Raw genomic sequence first — 19,576 nt, forward strand, 5'->3', positions numbered from 1 at the left:
ACATTTGATGAAAAAATCCTCAAAATGTAAACGAATTAATGGGAAAAGTTTGATTTTTCTCTCACTGAGATCAATTCGTATGGCAAAAAAAAAAAGCAACAAATGTGTGTATTGTGGGAAAAAAAAGTTGGTAATGTTTTTGGCTGTTTATGTTTTAATAAAACCCCCTCTTTTTTATGACCAAAACAACATGATTTTAAATTTTTTTACCTTTATCACAGCTGTCCCCCGTGTATCCGGTGCTGCATTCGCAATATGGTTTCCCAAGTCCTGAAAGCCTGCATTTGCCATGTTTACACCTGATGGATTGGCAGGGGTTAAACAGCATTTCCTCTTCATCACAGAGGACTCCCCCATGTCCCTGCAGGCATTTACAACTGTATGAAAACGCATTGATCGGCAAGCAGGTACCATGCACACATCTACAGGGGAAACAAGCCCAAGAGAATAAAAATAAATTATTCATCAAAGTTCAGGCTAAGCAACATTAACTACAAATACTTTGGACTGTACTCAGAAGAAATTGCTTTTGTTTCTAATGGACTTTTTCAGTGAGATGCAGTGAAGTGGTTTATAATTGGTATGCAGGTTTACATGAAACAAGCTGCAGTACAGAACTCTATCTCACCAGAAAACAGCCACTGTAGATGTGTTATGGAAGCCTTTTACAGGCCACAGTTATTAAAACCAACATTTCCTGTCTACCTAAATTTTCAGCATGCTTTTGAGAAGAACACAGCAAAATCAAGCCCAAACGTAATCCACTAGAATTAAGTAGAGAAAAAGGATACTCACCTGAAATTCTGATTGTTGTATCATTTAAAAAAACCCCACATTGTCAGTCATGAACTATGGGGCTCCCAGCACAAAGATAGGTCAGGCTTTTCCTATCTGAATCTCTTCTGACCCAAGAAGTGGCAGTTTCAAAGCTGAACATGTGCTCCCCTTTCAAATATATTAGTCTGCACTGCCAACTGCCAGTAGCGTGGTCATATAATGTGTGAGGCAGGTCTTTACTTCACTGAAAGCCAACAGCACTCATCTAGTACTTATACAGAAACTCACACTAGATGAGGTTGCATTTTATTACATCTCACCCAAGTGATTAAACTAGCTACTCTCTCAGTTGAGCTTTGGTAAACATTTGTGGCAGGCTCAAATCTTGTTAGATAAAAAAGGCTGTGAGTTAAGCTCCATCTACTAAGTTCTGATACACAGTAGTATGGGAACACATAGCGGGTCTTCCCTTGAGAGACAGGTGGTGTTTCCCAAAAGGAGGATGTTTAATTACCTGTTCCTAGGTGTAAGCTGAAGATTAGGGGAGTTCATCTTCTCAAAACATCACCAATGACTTGGAATAAAATCACTTCTTTTGTTCATTTGGTGGCACAGGGTCAGTAACTTTCTACCTATAAATAATGTTATTTTCTTTATCTGTTGTCTTGATACACAAGTTTTCTATCTACATACTGTTTCCTAGGGAGACCACAGTGAAGATTCCTCTGTAGGGAGGAATGCAATCCTGATATTCAAGGTCACAGTCGCCCTCCCTAATGTTTCTCCTCTCTAATGTTTTTCCTCTCTGTATTGCAAGATCCCTGAGGCCACAACCTCCTTAGTAGGTCATGGCAGCCACCTAAATAAATATATAAATAAATAAATGAAAAGTTTTAGATTAAAAAAAAAAATCCCATTTGATGTAAAATAAAATCATTTGTTTCAATTTGAAGATGGCAAAAATTCATATAAAATTGCATTTTGTAGTAAAAGAAAAGTTCTGTTAAGAACAACATCTCATTTTGAAATTTTTTCGATAACAGTCTGTATTTCTGGAAACTTTTTGCTTTGTACTCTACTCTTCCAGTACAGTAAGAAATTTGGTAAAATTGAAAAGAATGCACAACATTTTTAAACTTTGACAAACTTGCATTAACTATTAAAACTGTTTCAGTTTATAAACATCAACAAGTTCCACTCATCAATGAAATCTACATTACAATTCTCCATCTGTACTGTTAATTCTGTGCAAGTCAGTCTCATCACAGGATATTTAAATGGAAGGCACAACACATAGCCTCCATTCACATACCCAGTTTGGGATTAAATACTGCAAATATAAAACTTAACTAATAGCTTAAGCACCTCCAACTTCCCTATTATGCAAGAGTCTGTACTTTTGAAGCAACTATGTTCCCTAAAAAATTCCAAATTGTTCCTGTGGTTGAAGTCTGATATTCCAAGACTGTTAGATTAAGGAACTCAAAATTGAAGGCTTAGACAGTATCAGAGGGCAGATAGCTTTTGTTTAGTTTTCATTATGTTCAGCATTTGATCTGTTCACCATTTACAAAACAACCACTTTTAGGACATCTGACCTATGAAGTTACTCAGGTGACACTGACATCTTGTCATATTCTATACAGGCTGGTTTAGATATCAAAGCAATCTGTGTCAGGATCTTTGGTTAAGTTCTGCTTGACTTAGAAGATGATTAAACCTTAGCTAATGCCAACTCTCATACTTTTGCTTCCACCTGTTCTTTGAAGCCCTAAATTTCATCTTCAGACTGTACTGAAAGGAACATCAAGCTAAGTGCAAACTCTTGGGCACAGTTTCATCTTATCTAATTTTAGGTACCTATGTCAGACACTGAAGTTAGATTTGTAATTGCCATAAGCTCTGCAGTCACGGAGAAAAAAAAGCTTATCCAGAAAGTGATTAGACCACTTGAGGTCTAATTTACTCTTTAGAAATGTGTTATTCCTTTACTGACTACAGAGCAAACTTTGGTCACTATGCTCCTAAGTCAAGCGCCTAGATTTAGGTAAAATAAATCTAAGCTTTAAGCCTTTTCATGGTGTGCAGGGTTCTCTAAAAGATCCCCTACATTTTCAAAACAGAGATCACAGTGACAAGTCTGTTTCTCAGATGAAGTGGAATGTTATACTGTATTAGATGGACAAAATGTATCTGTTCAATAGACAGGATTTAGAGATGAATCAAGAAATACAGAATCAAAATCTCCAGGAACTAAAGAACACCAAACCCCTCCTTCACTCCAAATAAACAATTTTGGTTTGGCTTTCTCTCCTAAAAGCTTACAGCACTGTATATAGCGGAAACAAAACAAATACTTTCAAGAGCTAACAAAATATTAATGTTGTGCTCACTTAATTCTATCTTTGATGCTGCCTCTATCTTGATACTTGCCAAGTTTTGTAATTTACTGCAAAAAGCACTCAGTTTGGGTGCTGATGTGTATAATTATAAGAACCTATATAGAATCTAATTTTTCAAGGACAGTTGACAGAAATTCTTTGGCTTTTCTTATTATAGAACTTGGTGGTTACAGTTCCATGTTATTTTTGACTCCTAAAGTATAAAATGGGTGTGATAGACATCACATTTGTGTTTTTTAACCTGCTGTGACTTCCTTTCTTTATCTCTTAAGCTACTGTGAAAGAGGACAGGGTAAGAAAAAGACCCATAAACAATCAAATGCTATGATATGCCTCAAAAATTCACTGCTGTAGCTTTGGGAAGAGTTCAAAACTTAATAGTACTGAAAGAGTCTGTAACCAATGTAAACAATGCTGACTGCATTATAAAGCGTGCTAACTGGTGTGTAAAGCTTTAAAGGGTCAGCCTTGCCACACACCCTATGTGAAAAGATCACTTAAACATAATTTTATATGGGAGTTGGAAAATCATCTTATTAGAATCTCTTAGCAAACTAAGGCCACTGGTCCTCAAAAGTCAAAAGTTATATAGGCCAGAGCACTGAAAAAGCAGCAGCCAAAAGATCCAAGTAGGCTTAATTTACTTTACCAAAAAAAAAAAAAAGAAAAGAAAAAAAAAGAAAAGAAAAAAAAGAAAAAAGATGTTTGCGAAGCTGTAGTAAGTACAGTGGTAAGGGCAAACAGAATGACATCTGGTTGCCCATGACCAATAAATCCTGAAGAACTTTGAACTTCTTAAGTTTCTGATCTTCTTGTGCTGGGAGACCATGAGCCAAAAAATTGAATGTGTCTCTATAGTAAATGTAAAAGATGAATAGGCATAGATATCAATACTCTCACATACACATATAAACATCTTTCGCTCACCCGCTACACATGTATATATACAACCCTCTCTATAAACATACATAAAATGTCTAACCTAAAATGTTCTAGTCAAATCAGCATGGACTTAAACAGAAGTTTACCATAAAGGTAGAAATATTTTTCCTGCTAAAACCTGGGGTACTGTGAAAATATAAAAATATTAGATGTATCTATTGTATCAAGTTTTTAAAAAACATTGGAGAATAATAATAATTGTATTTCCTCATTCTGTACAGTTATAAATAAGCAAATAGATATTTTTTTTCCATTTGCAATTTCTTCTAAATGATTTTTATACCAAGTGTCATACTAACACTTGCATCAGTGTAACTCATTACAGAAGAAGCCCATACAGAAGTATGTAAGAGCACTTCCCAGGTTTTAGGCAGCACTTCAGTGAGATGTCTCTCCTCCCCTAAACTGGGGACTTTTCCTCATTAAGTTTATAGAAAGAATATACTATAACCTGGACACTGTTTTCACTTTTACATGCCCAGGGTATTTTGTTTCTTGTTGAAAAAAGTGTGAACTTTTATGAAAAAAATACACGACAGGAGACTTATATGCATATTATACTACTGTTCTGTCTTGAGGAAGGACATACTTATTTCCAAGACATGGGTCATTAGTTTGTTGGTCACAGAGGGGTCCAGTCCATCCTCCTTCACATTCACAGGAAAAGCCTGACTGGCTGGTAGCATGGCATGTTCCATGCACACAAACTTTCTTATGACAGGGCTCGCAACCTGGCAGAATTCCCACTTGCAGTGGCACATTTCTGAAGTCCTGGAGTTCACTGTTGATATATAGATTACGGATGCAACCATGGAAGCTGGTGCCGTTCTGTCCTGGAGACTGGCGTAAAGCTGCTATGTTATTTTTCACAGGCATGCCTAGGAAATTAATAATAGCAAATAATCAATGTAATCTTTGGTACAATTTTCTGTACAACTTTCTCTATTTTTTAAACATTTTAAAAGAAATATTTCTTCCTAATTAATTATTCTTAGGTATTCAGCCTAAACCCATGGGCAATGATCTAGTATTTGGAAATTGTCCTGGAAATTATCAAGCATGCATGTAAGCCAGCTCCAAACCTCTAAGTCTCTAGGTCCAGCTAAAGAGATGTGTATAGGACTTCATACCAGAAGCTCACAACTGTCAAAAGGTTCAGATACATGCCTGTTTTTGACCTAGTGCAATTAAGTCCAGAATAGTATATAGTTTCTGAATCTTGGAAAAACAACAGTGGTTGAAATTTAGCCGCTGATACATGACTTTTTGTAAGCTGCTAAGACACTCAAATCTAGAAGAGTTTAGTAGGACCAGCTCATCAATTTGGAGCTGGCGTACACATTTCAAATGTGGAATTTTGCTAGTGAAAATTCTTGGAAAGAAAAGCTCAACAGGATGAGGTTCCATTACTTTGAAAAATATTTTTGTTTAGCCTGTCTCAAAAACAGATTAATAAAAAAGCCACTCATAGTTTGCCATTACAGTTTAAAACAAAGATAGTAAGTAATAACAATAATTCAACATCAAAATACTTCTGTGTAGATGTCTAGATAGTGCAAATGCTCCTGATGTTGACCATTTTCAGAACAATTCTTCTGTTGTAGTCTATAATTGTTAGAAGTGTAATTAGAGCAGTAGGTATATGATGCAGTTATCCTGTTGTGATCAATTAATTGTTTAAGACTAATTCAGATGGAACATTACTATTAAACATTGTTTCCTTGTAAAAATGAAGTTTCTTTTATTCCTACTCCCTGCTTTTTTTTTTTTAAACTTATTTCCAACATATTGGCCTCTATTAGTTAGTCCTTAAGATATTACATTCAAATAATGAATACACAAATGCCTAAACACCTCCTGAGACTGGTAAGTAAAGCAAATCAAAGTGTACTGAGCATTAGAAAAGTATGTTTACCTGAAAATAAATATGCTAATTAGCTGCACAGGTTTACTCCTAGGCAAAATTAACAATTTTCATTCTGGTACTTAGATAACAACCACAGAAAGAGGTAATGTTTTGCATAGTTGCTCCTTAACCATGTAAACTGATACTTCTAATGGTTTTATAGTCACTCTGAACAGTTAAGAGTAATGCAGAAGTGCTATGCAACCTAATGAAGTAGACCTGCCTTTCATTTAGAGGTTATTGTAATTCCATTTGTGCTAAACTTCAGTGATTATAGAAACAAACAATATTGCATCCATACTGCTGAAAAGCCCAATCTTTTTTGATCTTATCAGTTAAGTAAAATAGACTTGGGACTATTATATTAAAGGACTCAGACTGCAAACAATCATTAGTTTCCATTTCTTCAAAACTATTCGCCATATTCTCAAAATCCAGGGACAAGGCAGAGCCATCAAGCCCTGTTCACCTTGATGTCTCTCCTGAAAGCAGCAATCAGCAAATGTTTAGGCATATGGCTTGAGGTATCTAATAACAGGATAGATGCACTGAATTTATGCATTGTAAAAATAAAAGCTGCATAATTCTAAGTAAGCCAATGCAATGCTGAACTTGTAAGTGTCAGGAAATTTAGATATGGTTTCTGGGAACCTTATAAGCATGTATGACACCAGATAATTGAGGTATGTCACATGTGATTGGAAGACATTTGGAAACACAACACAAGCATATACACAAGCTTTTAGGCTATACATGTTTTGCTGCTTCTAGCAAGTTACCAAGTGTTAGAAGGCCAAAGTGTGTGCAAAAGCTGGTCATAATCTTTAGCAATATTTCTTAGATAATTTTTAGATAAAGGTTCTTTATCAGTTAGAAAAGAACTGCCATAGAGACGATGCAGACAAATATTTCACCTCTATTTTCAGAAAGGTAAGGAAGCAGTTCTGGCTCCCCTTTATGGTTTTGGTCTCTGAACATCACTACAGGTAAATTACCAAATTACTGCTCGAGGAGGCAAATGGTAAAACCCCTATTAAATAACAGTCATACAATTACACTGTCAAAAGGAGTATCTCATTCTAGAACCTGCTAGAACAGAGCAGGCACAAGTGAAAAGCAGCTGATGCCCTACCTGTCTCAGAAATAGGAACTTCTGTGAAACAAGGTGCCACTCTCAACTAGTAAAATATGCTGTAATTTCTGAGAGAAGAATGGGAAGTATCAGTGAAGTCTGCGACCCCTTTGAAGAGTTTTTGAGAAGAAACAGATTGTCCCTTAAGATTTCTTACAAAAAGCCATGATTTACTGAAATCTGTTATAGAAAGACCAAAAAATATTTAGCATGTGTATTCTGACCACACAAGACAGCCATACAGTTGGAGAAATGAAAAAAAAAGAGTATAAATTGGTTAGCCCACTTTCTGTAAAAATAGTTAAATTACCCCTTCCAAACCAACCCAAATTTTGTGACCTAAGAATAACTTTGTGAAAAAAAAGGGGGGGGAGGGGAAAATGAGAGAGGGAGGAAGAGGGGGCAGAAAGAGGTGGTGCGGGGGGGGAGAGAGAGCACGCACCATACAAGGGCTTGCTGTCAAGTCTGAATTTCATCCTGCCAGCTGAGGTGATGCTTACCAGAAATGCCATTTTAGCAGGAAGGTGATAAGAGTAAGTGTAAGCTACATGATGATATAGGTGTCAAACTAAGACTTTGGCAAAGATAAAAATACTGCATAAAATCCTAGTGAGAATTTGAGTTCTTAACTGATGGAAATGTGTGATCAAATTCTCTAAAAATTCTAGATATAGTTGGATAAGAAAAAATTGAATGAATCTCAAAAAGGTGGGTAATATAAAGATACAAGAGTGGAAGTTAACTGTCTCAAGAATTTTAAAGATCAGAAATAGATAAACATAGATAAAGAACAGAAAAGTTTAAGAGCTGAATATCAACCTACTGGGTTTTTTTGCTTTATTTTGTAATAATGTGCTTCTGATAATGGTTTTCATTCTGTTTTGGACCAACATTTTCTATGACAGTGGAAATAATTGTCTGCTTGGAGCCTGAATGTGAAGAACAGAAACAGAAGGAACACAGGACCTCTCTAAAGAATATGTACTAAGATTAAAAAGAGTCCTTCTCTTAGGAATCAAACCATTGAAGGAAAAGATTATTTCCAAAAATTATTTCTTCTGATACTTCAGAATGATGATGCAGATTAGTATCATTCTTCTAGTGGAGACACAGATCTGCAAGGTGAAGAAGCAAGGAGAACCATATGTCACAAATCAACAAGTAAGTGTTAGCACTGCACAGAATAAATGTTTATAGTTGGCAGCCTAGCCTCATTTCATCAAAAGGTGCCCATAACAGACAGGGGGACCATTCTGCACTAAGCTTGGTTTTCAAGAAGTAGTAAAATTGGTCTTAGTCATTAAATAACAAACTGATGTTGACAATACAAGCAAGCACACAGTGTCTTACTAGAATCTAGGACCATCTCTCCTTCCAAAAAATGTGGCATAGGACACTATTGTAAACAACAGAAGTGATACACATGAAAAAATGCAGATGTGCTTCCACAAGGCAATCCTCCTTTGAAGATTCACAACATGAAGCAATTTTAAAGGCGGCTCATATATGTGATAATTTTAATTCTTCTCTCTGATGGTATGGGGACCGATGACTAATGTTGAATTCTATCTTGTACTTCTTTCCACCTTAGATGGAAGGAGGCAATGATAAAATCTGAAAAGATTTGACAAAAAAGCTGAAGTGTTTCAAGGGAAGAATGGGGATTTTCAGAGACAAAAGTCAACTTTCCCCTCATCACTTGTAACTGAAGCACTTGTTATACCAGTTTTATAGGAGAAATAGACTATTCTTGATGGGTATCAAAGCAGCTTCCTGTTTTTCTCTTCCATTAGAGAGAAATCTAAGCAACTACTCTGAGCTTTTCAGTATATTTAGAAAGAGGATAAATACCACCTTTTCTAGAGAAAATAGGCATCTCATGAATGTACTACTGGTAGCAGAATTTTTTGCAAGGAGGCAAGATGCTCAAGTCTAAAATCTTATTCTCAGTCACAAAACAGTTCTTAAGAATCAGACAAAATGAAAAAGAAAGTAGGTATTCTTTTTACAGAAAGAACATCAGAAGGAGACTCCTTACATGTCTCCTATAAGAGTGTAAGGTTAAACTAAGTAGAAGATGAAGACTGGTAGAAGATCATCAGTATTTAAAAACTATGCTGAATCTCTGATGACTAAGAACTTAGACTTGCTACCGAGGACAGTAAGAAGGCACAAAGTGGTGGCTGAAGTTTCTGACTCTTTTACCTACATTATGCAGGCTCATCAGAAATTCAACAGAAACTGCTGGTTAAAACAATGAGCTTAAATCCATAGTTCTACAGAGTAAATTGTGGCAAATGATCAAAAATGTTTCAAATAGTTTATCTCCACAATCACCTACTACCAGTTTTACTGAAACAAACAATTCTGTCTTCTCAAAACAAAACCAAACAACAACAAACCCTGCCACACACTGAGGCAACTGTCCAGTTAGTTCCCTTCTTACCTAATGTCCTAACTCCTATAAGCCCTAAGCAATAAGATCTCCAGACATAAATTATACTTCATGGCTTTATACCTTGCTATCATTTCCTGCAGATACCTGTACAGTGAATAAAAATGTAAAAACATGACCGAAACAGGATGCTACCATTCTACGCTTTCTGAATAGGCATTACTGAATCTTTAGGTAGCTGAACAATGTTAAACACACTTCTTCGGTATAACAAAAAGCTACATAACAGTAGAAAATTACAGAATTTTACAGTGGGTATCAAATATCTATAGTGATAAAAAAGCAACAGGTGCAGTTTGAGGACATACTATCTGTTAAAATTGAAAGTATTGATATTAACTGCTGAAGTTTCATCTTAAGGTGTTATCTCAATGAATGAGTCTCTTACCATGTGTTTATTAATGCGTGTTACCAGAGTAAATTAACTAGGATACCATTAGTAAGAAGCAGTAAGATCCTCTTACCTCCTACATACAGTGGAGAATCAAAATTCAGAGTGGATTGCTTGGACAAATTGGTGATTATCTTGGGGCTTCCTCCATCAATAGATAAAGACAGAATCTGATCCATAGCTAGCAGCTCCACAATGTGGAAATTGCCATCATTAATAGTTTCCACACTGCAAAATAAACATTAATATTAATTTTAAACAGTGATGGTCTGGTTAGAACAGTTTTTGATCTTCTTTCCCTTTAAGAGTTAATACAGCTTCAGAACAGAACTTCTCCAGGAGTGCAGTCTTGTGAAAACTAGATTTTAAGCAAGGACATGCATGTATGCTTAAGAGCTAACACAACATAATACAATAACCCTTCAATAACACTCTATTAATAATATATATTGTAAATTAATAGCCCTTTTCCATTCAGAGTTATTCCTGTCCTCATCAAATGATGAACTGTGTAAACATAGATGATATTCTAAACACTAGCTGAAATACATTTGCTAGACAGGAAGCTGAACACAAAAAAAATTTGGAGTTCTTCTGCAACAGTGATCAGAGGGCTGGAACACCTCTTCTATGAAGACAGGCTGAGACACTTGGGGTTGTTTACCCTGGAGAAGAGAAGGCTCCGGGGAGACAGCCTTTCAATATTTAAAGGGGGCTCATAAGAAAGATGGAGAGAGACTTTTTACCTGGGCCTGTAGTGATAGGACAAGAGGTAACTGTTTTAAACTAGAAGAGGGTAGATTTAGATTAGATAGAATCTATAAAGTAAAAGAAGATGACATAAAGAAGTTCTTTAATATGAGGGTGGCGAAACACTGGGACAGGTAGCCAGAGAGGCTGTGGATGCCCCATCCCTGGCAGTGTTCAAGGCCAGGTTGGATGGGGCTTTGAGCAACCTGGTCTGGTGGAAGGTGTCCGTGCCCACAGCATGGGGGTGGAACTAGATCATCATTAAAGGTCCCTTCCAACCTAAACCATTCCATGAATCGAATGTTATTTCAAGATCTTAGCTGTGCGCGTGCATGTGTGTGTATCCTACATGTTGCATAGTATTGGGTTTATGTATTTTGCAAGTATGAAGGCCTTAGTTGACTCCAGTGATATACAAACCTACTATTTCATGGAATACGGAACTGCATCTAACCTTAGTCCTGCCAGACAAAATCACATCACTGGTCCAGACAGCTCCACTGATTCTAGCAATAAAGTAATTTGTTTTCTTTATTAGGCATGGTTATTTCTGTGTGTACAGCTTCTAGCTCATGCAGTGAATACTGTATTCATTTTTTTTTTCTTGCCTGCGTATACCATTTCCTCCTGATACGAAGACATGATATTCTCCACTAGTAGGAGAATGCCCAAAGGCTGTCATGCAGAAAAGGCTTGTTTCAAGCATGGTGCTTATGCTGTGTAAGGACAAGCCTACACATGTTACTAGGTACAAGAAATGGCTGCCTATGCTTACCAGCCTCAATACCTACACAGCAAATGTTTAAGTGCAGGGTAACTACTCTGCACTTGAACAGAGTTTAAGTACATCAGAGAAGGAAGAATGTTATTACTCAATTCTGGGACTGAATATATTACTGTACTTACATTACTTTAACCCATTTTCCACTGGAGAATTAAGAGCTGATTGTATGGCTGCATGGGAGTTATGACAATGAGCTGTAGTCCAGAGACCAGACATTATAACCATTCCCATGAGAGCCTTTATTTGCTTCAGGGCACCATCAAATAAGTGAGCTTAAGCCTTTGAAAAAAGTTATTTAAATGAACCAATTGTATGATAGCTTGAGATGGACTGAACAGTCACACAGTCAGTTAGCTCTTCTCATTAGGAAAGCAGTATAGCTGAAAGGGATTAGCTTCCTAAATCTCAAGGCAAAAATCAACCAAATTACCTTATAACATCCTTAGCGATGTTTTAATTAACCTAACTGCTTTTGTCCTGGAACAGATCAGAAGCACTCACATGGTCGTTTACAGCTGTGACACATTAAATAGCTTCTTAGCGATTTATTACCAACTCTAACTCTGTGGACTGGCTCAGCTCAATATGGATAAAAGATCTGCATGGTAGCATGCATGCTTTACATAAACTCAGCTCTATGTGAAAGTGCAAACACACAACAGAGCAGACACTAGCAGAATAAACACTTTTTGGGAGTGGGCAGGAGGGGGACTGCCAGGTTCCATGGGGGGAAGGAAAAGGTCAGGGTTCATCACTCCTAAACAGTACGGTCTATTCAAGGTATTGAGGTTTGTTTGCTGTGATCAAGCAGTAAGAAAAGTGCCAGGATTAATTTATTTAACACATGGCAATGAATCCAGGAAAAAAGTTGTGCTAAGAAATCAAAATGCATGTGACTTCTTAAGTAAACAAGAAACCCTAATATAATGGTCTTGTTCCAAGGAAATTTATGTTATTTTACAACGTACCAACCTTTCACACAATAGTATTTAAAAGGATGAGAGCAACACAGAACATGCATTTTTATCGCAAGAGGTCATTCCAGGGATGTATAAAACATAATGTGTAAAGGGAATGTGTCTCTGTTAAGAATGATTATTAAAAGCTTCTAGTTCAAACTGTTTTACTGGTAAAAATTTACTGCAGAAAGAGGAGCCCTCCTAGGTAAGGGTGGTTTAAATTAAAGGGGAAATAAACACAAGGCATATCTGTGCAATATTTCCCACCAATGCACTTCTAGTCCATTTCCCATTGGAGAGCCGAATGCATAGATCCTAATGAAAAGCTGTAAGAAAAACTGATTTAAAGCTTTTGGAACTCTGTAGAATAATGACTTGGGAAGAAATATTCCCATATTTCCAATAAATATATGATGAAAACTAGTTTAAAGAAGGAAAAGTTTTGGGATTTTTTTTGGTGTAAAAAACATTTAACTTTTAAAAATGGACATCCAGACAGAACAAAATGCAAGTAGATCAACTTTTCCCAAATAACCACCTCCAATGAATTAATTTTCTTTATTGGTCTTGGCACTGCCATATCTCATCTTGTTACTTAGATTGACTGATGAGTACTTTTGGGATGATGGCTCTTTCTGCAGTCAATTCCCATTGGTAAAGTAGTTCTCATTCACTCTACACAGCTAGACTGCTGTTATTGCTGATTCTCCGTATTTATCATGATTAAATCATGTGTTTGTAACTTTGTTTTGTTGCTACTGCAAGCACCTCTGTAGGCTTTATAGGTCCCATTTGACTCCTTTTCAACACACCATTTCTTGACTGCCATTTATATTATAAATCTTCCATTTCAATCACTCTGTTGGCTGTTTTTTTTATTTTGGCCTCTGTTTCAGGCATCTCATCATTGTTCAGTGGAGTACGACTTGTCTTACTCTTTTTTCTATACTATCCATGAAACTTCACTTCCTTAATGAAATCTGATAACTCTTTTGATAAACTTCTCAGTTTTTGTAATTTCCTTTCTGTCCTTCTCAGTGTAGGCAACTTACCATCTTAGTTTGCAAACTGTCTACCCTGTTACCAAATTGTTCTTAAACCTCACTGTTCTTAAACTTTATGAGTTAAAATGCTCTTTTGTCTTCTTCATATCTCTCTGATAAGACATAATACATTAACTTTTTTGCTTTTATAATTCATCACCTATTGGTACTGGATCTCGCTGGATGGAGTTAATATTCTTCATAATAGCCGATATGGTGCTGTGTTTTAGATTTGTGACCAAAACAATGCTGATAACACACTGATGTTTTAGCTATTTCTGAATAATGTTTGCACAGTGTCAAGGCCTTCTCTGTTTCTCACTCTGCCCCCCAGTGAATAGATTAGGGGTGCGTGTGAGGTTAGGAGGGGACTCAACCAGGCAGATGACCTGAACTAACCAAAGAGATACTCCATGCCATATAATGTCATGCTCAGCAATGAAATGGAGAGGAGGGGGTGGTTTAGGTAGGTTAGCCATCTTCTGCTTGGGAACTGGCTAAGCATCGGTCTGCCCATGGGAGATGGTGAGTGATTGCAATTGCAGTACTTGTTTTGTTTTCTTTCTTTCCTCCTCCACTTTTCCTTTGGTTATTAAACTATTTTTATCTCAACCTATGATTCTTCTGACTTTTACTCTTCCTTTCTCTTTCCCTGTCCCACTGGGGGTGAAGGGGGAGATGAGTGAGCAGCTGTGTGGTGCTTAGCTGCCTACCAGGATGAACGCACAACACTATTTCATAATATTACTTTAGCTATTTATAACTTTGGTAAAATTCAACTGTTTCTTCTAAAATTTTCCATACTGAATGGTGCCCGAAATGGATTTTTTTTCCCCAAACTGAAGGGAACACACTCCTACCTCTTATGCTTCTATTAACCCTGCTTTGCAGGTCATGACATTTGGCAGTGGGCTGGCACCATGTCTATCCATTTGTCATCTTTCTGAAAATCCATTGAGGCAAGGTGTTAAAATCTTGACAACATCAAAATCTGCAGAAACTGGAGGGCTAGAACCCCAGTTCTTTGTTCATGCTGGCTATATTTCATGACTAGCACCCTCCCTCCAGCTGTACTGCTGGGCTGCGGTAGTACTTGCTGGATCTGGGCCTGCCAACCCATTCAAAGAGAAGGTATTGCCTTAGCTAGATCAAGGTTACAAGGACAAAGAAACTCTGTGGTTCTCATTCAGAAGAAGCAAAAATTAGGCCTACAGAGAAAGAAGAGAAAGAGGTAGCACTGGGCAAGAAATAGAATAAAGCAAGAATCAGAGTAATGGATGGTAGTGGATTGTAAGAAAAACAGGACTGGAAATTCAGTTAAGGAGGAGACTGAGAAGGATGAAATAGAGAAGAGGAAAAGTGAATCAGTAGGTTAATGTAGATTATATCTGTGAGCAGTTTTTAAGCAAAGATGATCAGATCTAGCTGGCTTAGAAATAAAATGAAGGGACAGAAGGGAGGAAAGAAACCAAAGGGAGGGCTGAAAGAAGGACAGAAAACATGACAGGAGACAGCTTTAATAGGTAACAAAGGTACAGAAAGACAACATGCAGTGAAAGGGTGAAAAGAAGGTAGAGAGCTGAAAAAGGGCAAGAAAAGTCACATTGATCCTAGGAAGGTAAAACAGTAAGAACTGGAAACAGGGATGGCTGGAAACAAAAGTTAGAAAAATAGGAATAGGTTGGAAAGGATGAAGGGATTAGAGTATAATGTGTAAAAGACCCTGTGCTACAACATACTCCTTTCTAGAACGTGAAATAGAAAAGAAATAATATCTAACTTGTACAGTGATCACTAGATGTACAAATATATATACAAATGTGGAAATGTATACGTGGCTTCCAACATATGCACTTCCCTCAAGGGCAGAAGACTTCATTACAGTTGATCTCAGTACCACTGCACGACCCTTTTCAAATATCTTCTAGAAACTCACCATCATGCTAATTGGAAATGAAAGGGAGGATAATAATAATAATAATGATAGTAATAATACTACAAGTGTGTATCTGCGTCACTAAACAACCATGTCACCCTGTAACACTTCACTACATTTCCCATCCCTTTCTTCACTGTGCCTGCATTCTCCACTTGTCACATAATTCAAAAGACCTGATCAACTATGTAGGGGAGATGCTTCTAATTGTTCTGTAAGACTAACCTAATTGGGACTGTTTGTTAATTGATTACTTTGTTATTAATCCCATCTACATTTATGGTTTTTAATTTTACCTGTGTAAGTATTGTTTTCCAATCTTTTTCTAGAAAACTAAAATGGACAAGTGTGAATTACCAGAGTTTATTATATTCCAGTAATACTGAAAAAAGTGTTAAATTAGTAAGAAATAAATATATATGTTCTGAATGGGAAGAAGTATTCTCGACAGATTAAACAAATGGGAACAAAAATAACTTCAAGTTACATATGATCCTGATTTCTATTGCTTCCTATTCTCAGACTGTACCTATCAAAATAAAAATCAACAAAACTAATTAAACTCCTGACAAAACAATCTAAACTTCTTCATTAGCACTATCCCAGATAGAAAAGAAAAATAATCTTATTTTGAATTGTAGTCGTTGAGAAAAGTGAATGTTTCATGCAATTTTAAATTTGTGTTATATACTTCAATCTCCTGTAAAGTCAAATCCTATTTTTAGTGTATGAAAATTTATACAATTAAAATACATATACTATTTCCACATGTTAAACCATTTCATGGAATTGTATAAAAACCTTATGAAATACATATTGCATCAGAAAATAAAAGCAACCTTAAGATGCTTATTGTAAAAGGCTGTGTTTTTACTAAACAACTTTATATTGTATTTTATAGGAAAGATTTTTTTTTTCTGTGGAATGCTTTTAGTAATCTACTAAAACCACAGTTCTCTTGGTGTTATTACCTAACAAAGTTTAGCATTGTTTCCCTGCTATATAAACTTAAGCTTTTGATTTTATATTGCCATTTGAGTACAATCATTTCTAAAAATCATTTATTTTCAATGAAATGTCTCTAATAGAATGCAGAACAATGTCAGCTGCTACAAACTCCAGCAAATAAATATACACTAGATAAAATTCTACAACACAAAAGGTATAAATACAGCAAAAAGAAGATTCAAGGAAAACTCATTTAACACTTCTCATTTACTTCTGAATGTTTTTGTAGCAACAATACGGCAATCAAAGCCAAGAAGTGATGCCTATTGTCTTTTTGCTCACTCTTGAAATGTCTGTCTGCAAATTCTTGAGAAGTTACATAAAACCTCCCTGGAAGCTCAGGTGGTAATTTTTCAGAGAACCAGAGAAGTTTGACTTAAAGAAACCTGAAAAATTATGCTCCAGCAGCAGATTTGGATTCTGTCTCTTAATGACTTTGGAAGCAAAAAACATTTCTTTTTCAAGGGTAGTGCCTTTTTTCAGAATCAAGTTTTTAGCTTTCTCTTAACTTGTCAGGGAAAAGTCCCACATTATATGACTGCTTAACACAGAAGAGAAGAGAAACTTCCATTTAATTTCTGCTTATTCAGTATAGTTCTTCACTTTACCCTGCACACTAGGAAATTATTTGGGAGTAACATCATGGAAAAAACTCCACTTCCACATGTGAGCTTTACACAAAGGTATAAGTATTCTGCTGAAAGCTAATCCTTACTTAGTTTTAATGCATCAAGTAATATATTATCTTTCTGATGCACCTGCATTATTTTCCAAGCCAAATCATGTCTTTTGGCAATAGGTTTTACGTGTCTGACAATACATTCATTTGCATAATTTCTTTTAACCATCTATTAAAAAATGTAACTTTGATATAAGGAATTAATACATGTTTTGTTTCAGTTACAAATTTGTTTTATCTGGGTTCACCTGTAAATAGCAGAGGCTGGATAAGATCCTGTGTCATAACTGACCCTCACTCTACCCCGGTACAGCTCTACCGCTATATGATCTTTATCGCCTTTGTAGAGCAGGATCCCACTGTCTTCATCTGTAGCAATCTAGTTAAAAGAAAGAAACACTTAGAAAGAACTAAAAATAAATATTAAATCAAAATGCTGTATTAAGTGAATCTCTGAATTTACTGCCATAGTCTATTACTTCACTATAAAATTCTTCCTTGAAGGACAACCTGATAAAATTCCTTCTCTTCCTTATCAGTAAGGCCATCTACTTCAATATGAATATAGAGTCATTCCAGTGACTCTTCTAGATTTTTAGCTCAAACTGTGAAAAGCTCTTTAAGTGAGCCAATGACAACTTTGGCTAATTTTCCACACCATAAAAAGTCATTTACACTCTTTTCCAGATCAGAATCTACAACACAAGCAATCTTACCTGTAGAGTGATATTGGTTTGGGGGCGTATCTTAGCTGAAGGGATTTGTAGATAGGATTCTTTGTTGACAAAGTTTATACTGATCAGCTTTTCACATTTCTCACCCTGGTAGCCTGATAAACACTGACAGATTGGTTCACTCTCTTTTATGATACACTGGGCTCCATTTTGACATTCATAATTATCACAAGGGCTGGTGCGAGGTAGAACCATTGGTGGTGAAAACTCACAAAACAAGCCACTAAATACAAACAGAAAAAATTAGTATTTCCAATAAAAAGCAACTTTGACAGAAGACATGTATGTTTGTACTGTCTTCAGATCTTTCTCACCTGTATCCTTCTGGGCAAATACATGTATATCCATTAACTGCATCAGTACACTGTGCTCCATTTTTACATTTGTTGTCCTGGCAGTCATCAAAGTCAATATCACAATGTTCACCTACATATCCAGGTGTGCAATCACATCTGTGAAACAGGAAAGAAGGTGGGGTAGCACAGTGCCCTTTAACAATACAGTGTGCTTATGGCAAAATTAAGGAACTACTGAATTGTTTAAAACTCAAGAAATAGAATGCATTACTGTGACTTTGCATGTAAAGACTATGTAGCATAATCATGTTATTATATGGGGAATCTACATATGTAATGAATACAGGTTTGCTAGTTACATATGCTTACTCATCTGCCATTATATTGAAGAATTGTGGTTTAAATCTAGAGAGCTCTCATGAATCATTTTGACAGTTCTTGGAATTTATGAGTAATGCAGAATGTTACAGGATGTTGTAAGTGGCTGCGAACACTAAAAATAATCAATATGCTTAGTTGCTGAAACTGAGACAAATAATCCAAGACTTGTATTATACTGATGGGTATTTTCTTTGTCAACTGAACAGCTATGAATGGACCAATGGTTCATTTATACAATTTAGAGGTTATGCATAAATTTTTTCCCCTTGAAGTTCCACCAACCTGATGTACTATAAATAGCTCCATGGTTAGTGAACTAACAGAAGTCTCAAAACACATCCTCCGTCCTCCATGAGCCCCCACTGAACTAGAAACAGCATATCCTCAAGACAGTATGTAACCTTTTTCTGGTTTTGTTTTTCCTTTTTTCCCCATGCAACTGTCATTGTTAATGCTAGGGTCATTTCTTCAGGGAATTCTCATATATTAGACTGAGTGAATGCCCAGAACTCTATCAAAAATGAATGGAAAAATTACAAATTCATGCATCCACATGATTTTACTTTTTTTTTTTTTAAATTAAGATGTATGTAACTGATTTCATTAGATCCTGTGATTCCCTCCTTGGTGGTGTTTCTTTTAGTATCTAAAATTTGCTCTGAAGTGGCAAGAGTGATTTTAAATAGCTGTGTAACTTTAAATTAAGTACTTCAATCAAATATGTCTCAATTTTTATTTAAACATACGCAAATAAGTGAAAAAACAATATAAAGCATGTTATTAAAAAGCTAAGTGAGATACGTTCTTGAAGTTACTGCATGTGCTATTTTCTGATTTAAAATCTCAGAAAGTAACATGGAATATTAATGAACTAGGCAGCAAAGTATAAGATACCAAACTAGGTTTACTGAAGTGGCATGAAGAAAATAAACATAAAACTCAACAATTGAAATCCAACAAGTTTTCTATTTTCCAGTTGAAAACTATCAACGTAATTTCAT

The 19,576-nt window shown here is 36.0% G+C and overlaps 1 protein-coding gene across 14 annotated transcripts in view; it reads right to left on the minus strand.

The window, feature by feature from the left end:
• The window catches only part of SLIT2 (slit guidance ligand 2), a 272,480-nt gene that overhangs the window by 2,733 nt on the left and 250,171 nt on the right, over positions 1–19,576 (minus strand). For 12 of the 14 annotated variants that reach the window (XM_069792881.1, XM_069792805.1, XM_069792821.1 and 9 more), the window contains 6 exons: positions 18,213–18,350; positions 17,881–18,121; positions 17,413–17,543; positions 10,079–10,233; positions 4,711–4,999; positions 211–422 (listed from right to left, as the gene is read on the minus strand). In XM_069792881.1, the coding sequence (XP_069648982.1) occupies positions 211–422; positions 4,711–4,999; positions 10,079–10,233; positions 17,413–17,543; positions 17,881–18,121; positions 18,213–18,350 (1,166 nt within the window). The remainder of the gene's footprint in view (positions 1–210; positions 423–4,710; positions 5,000–10,078; positions 10,234–17,412; positions 17,544–17,880; positions 18,122–18,212; positions 18,351–19,576) is intronic. The other 2 variants (XM_069792889.1, XM_069792871.1) reach the window with 1 other exon arrangement.

This window comes from Haliaeetus albicilla, chromosome 1 (assembly GCF_947461875.1).
Source record: "Haliaeetus albicilla chromosome 1, bHalAlb1.1, whole genome shotgun sequence".
Taxonomy (NCBI): Eukaryota; Metazoa; Chordata; class Aves; order Accipitriformes; family Accipitridae; genus Haliaeetus; species Haliaeetus albicilla.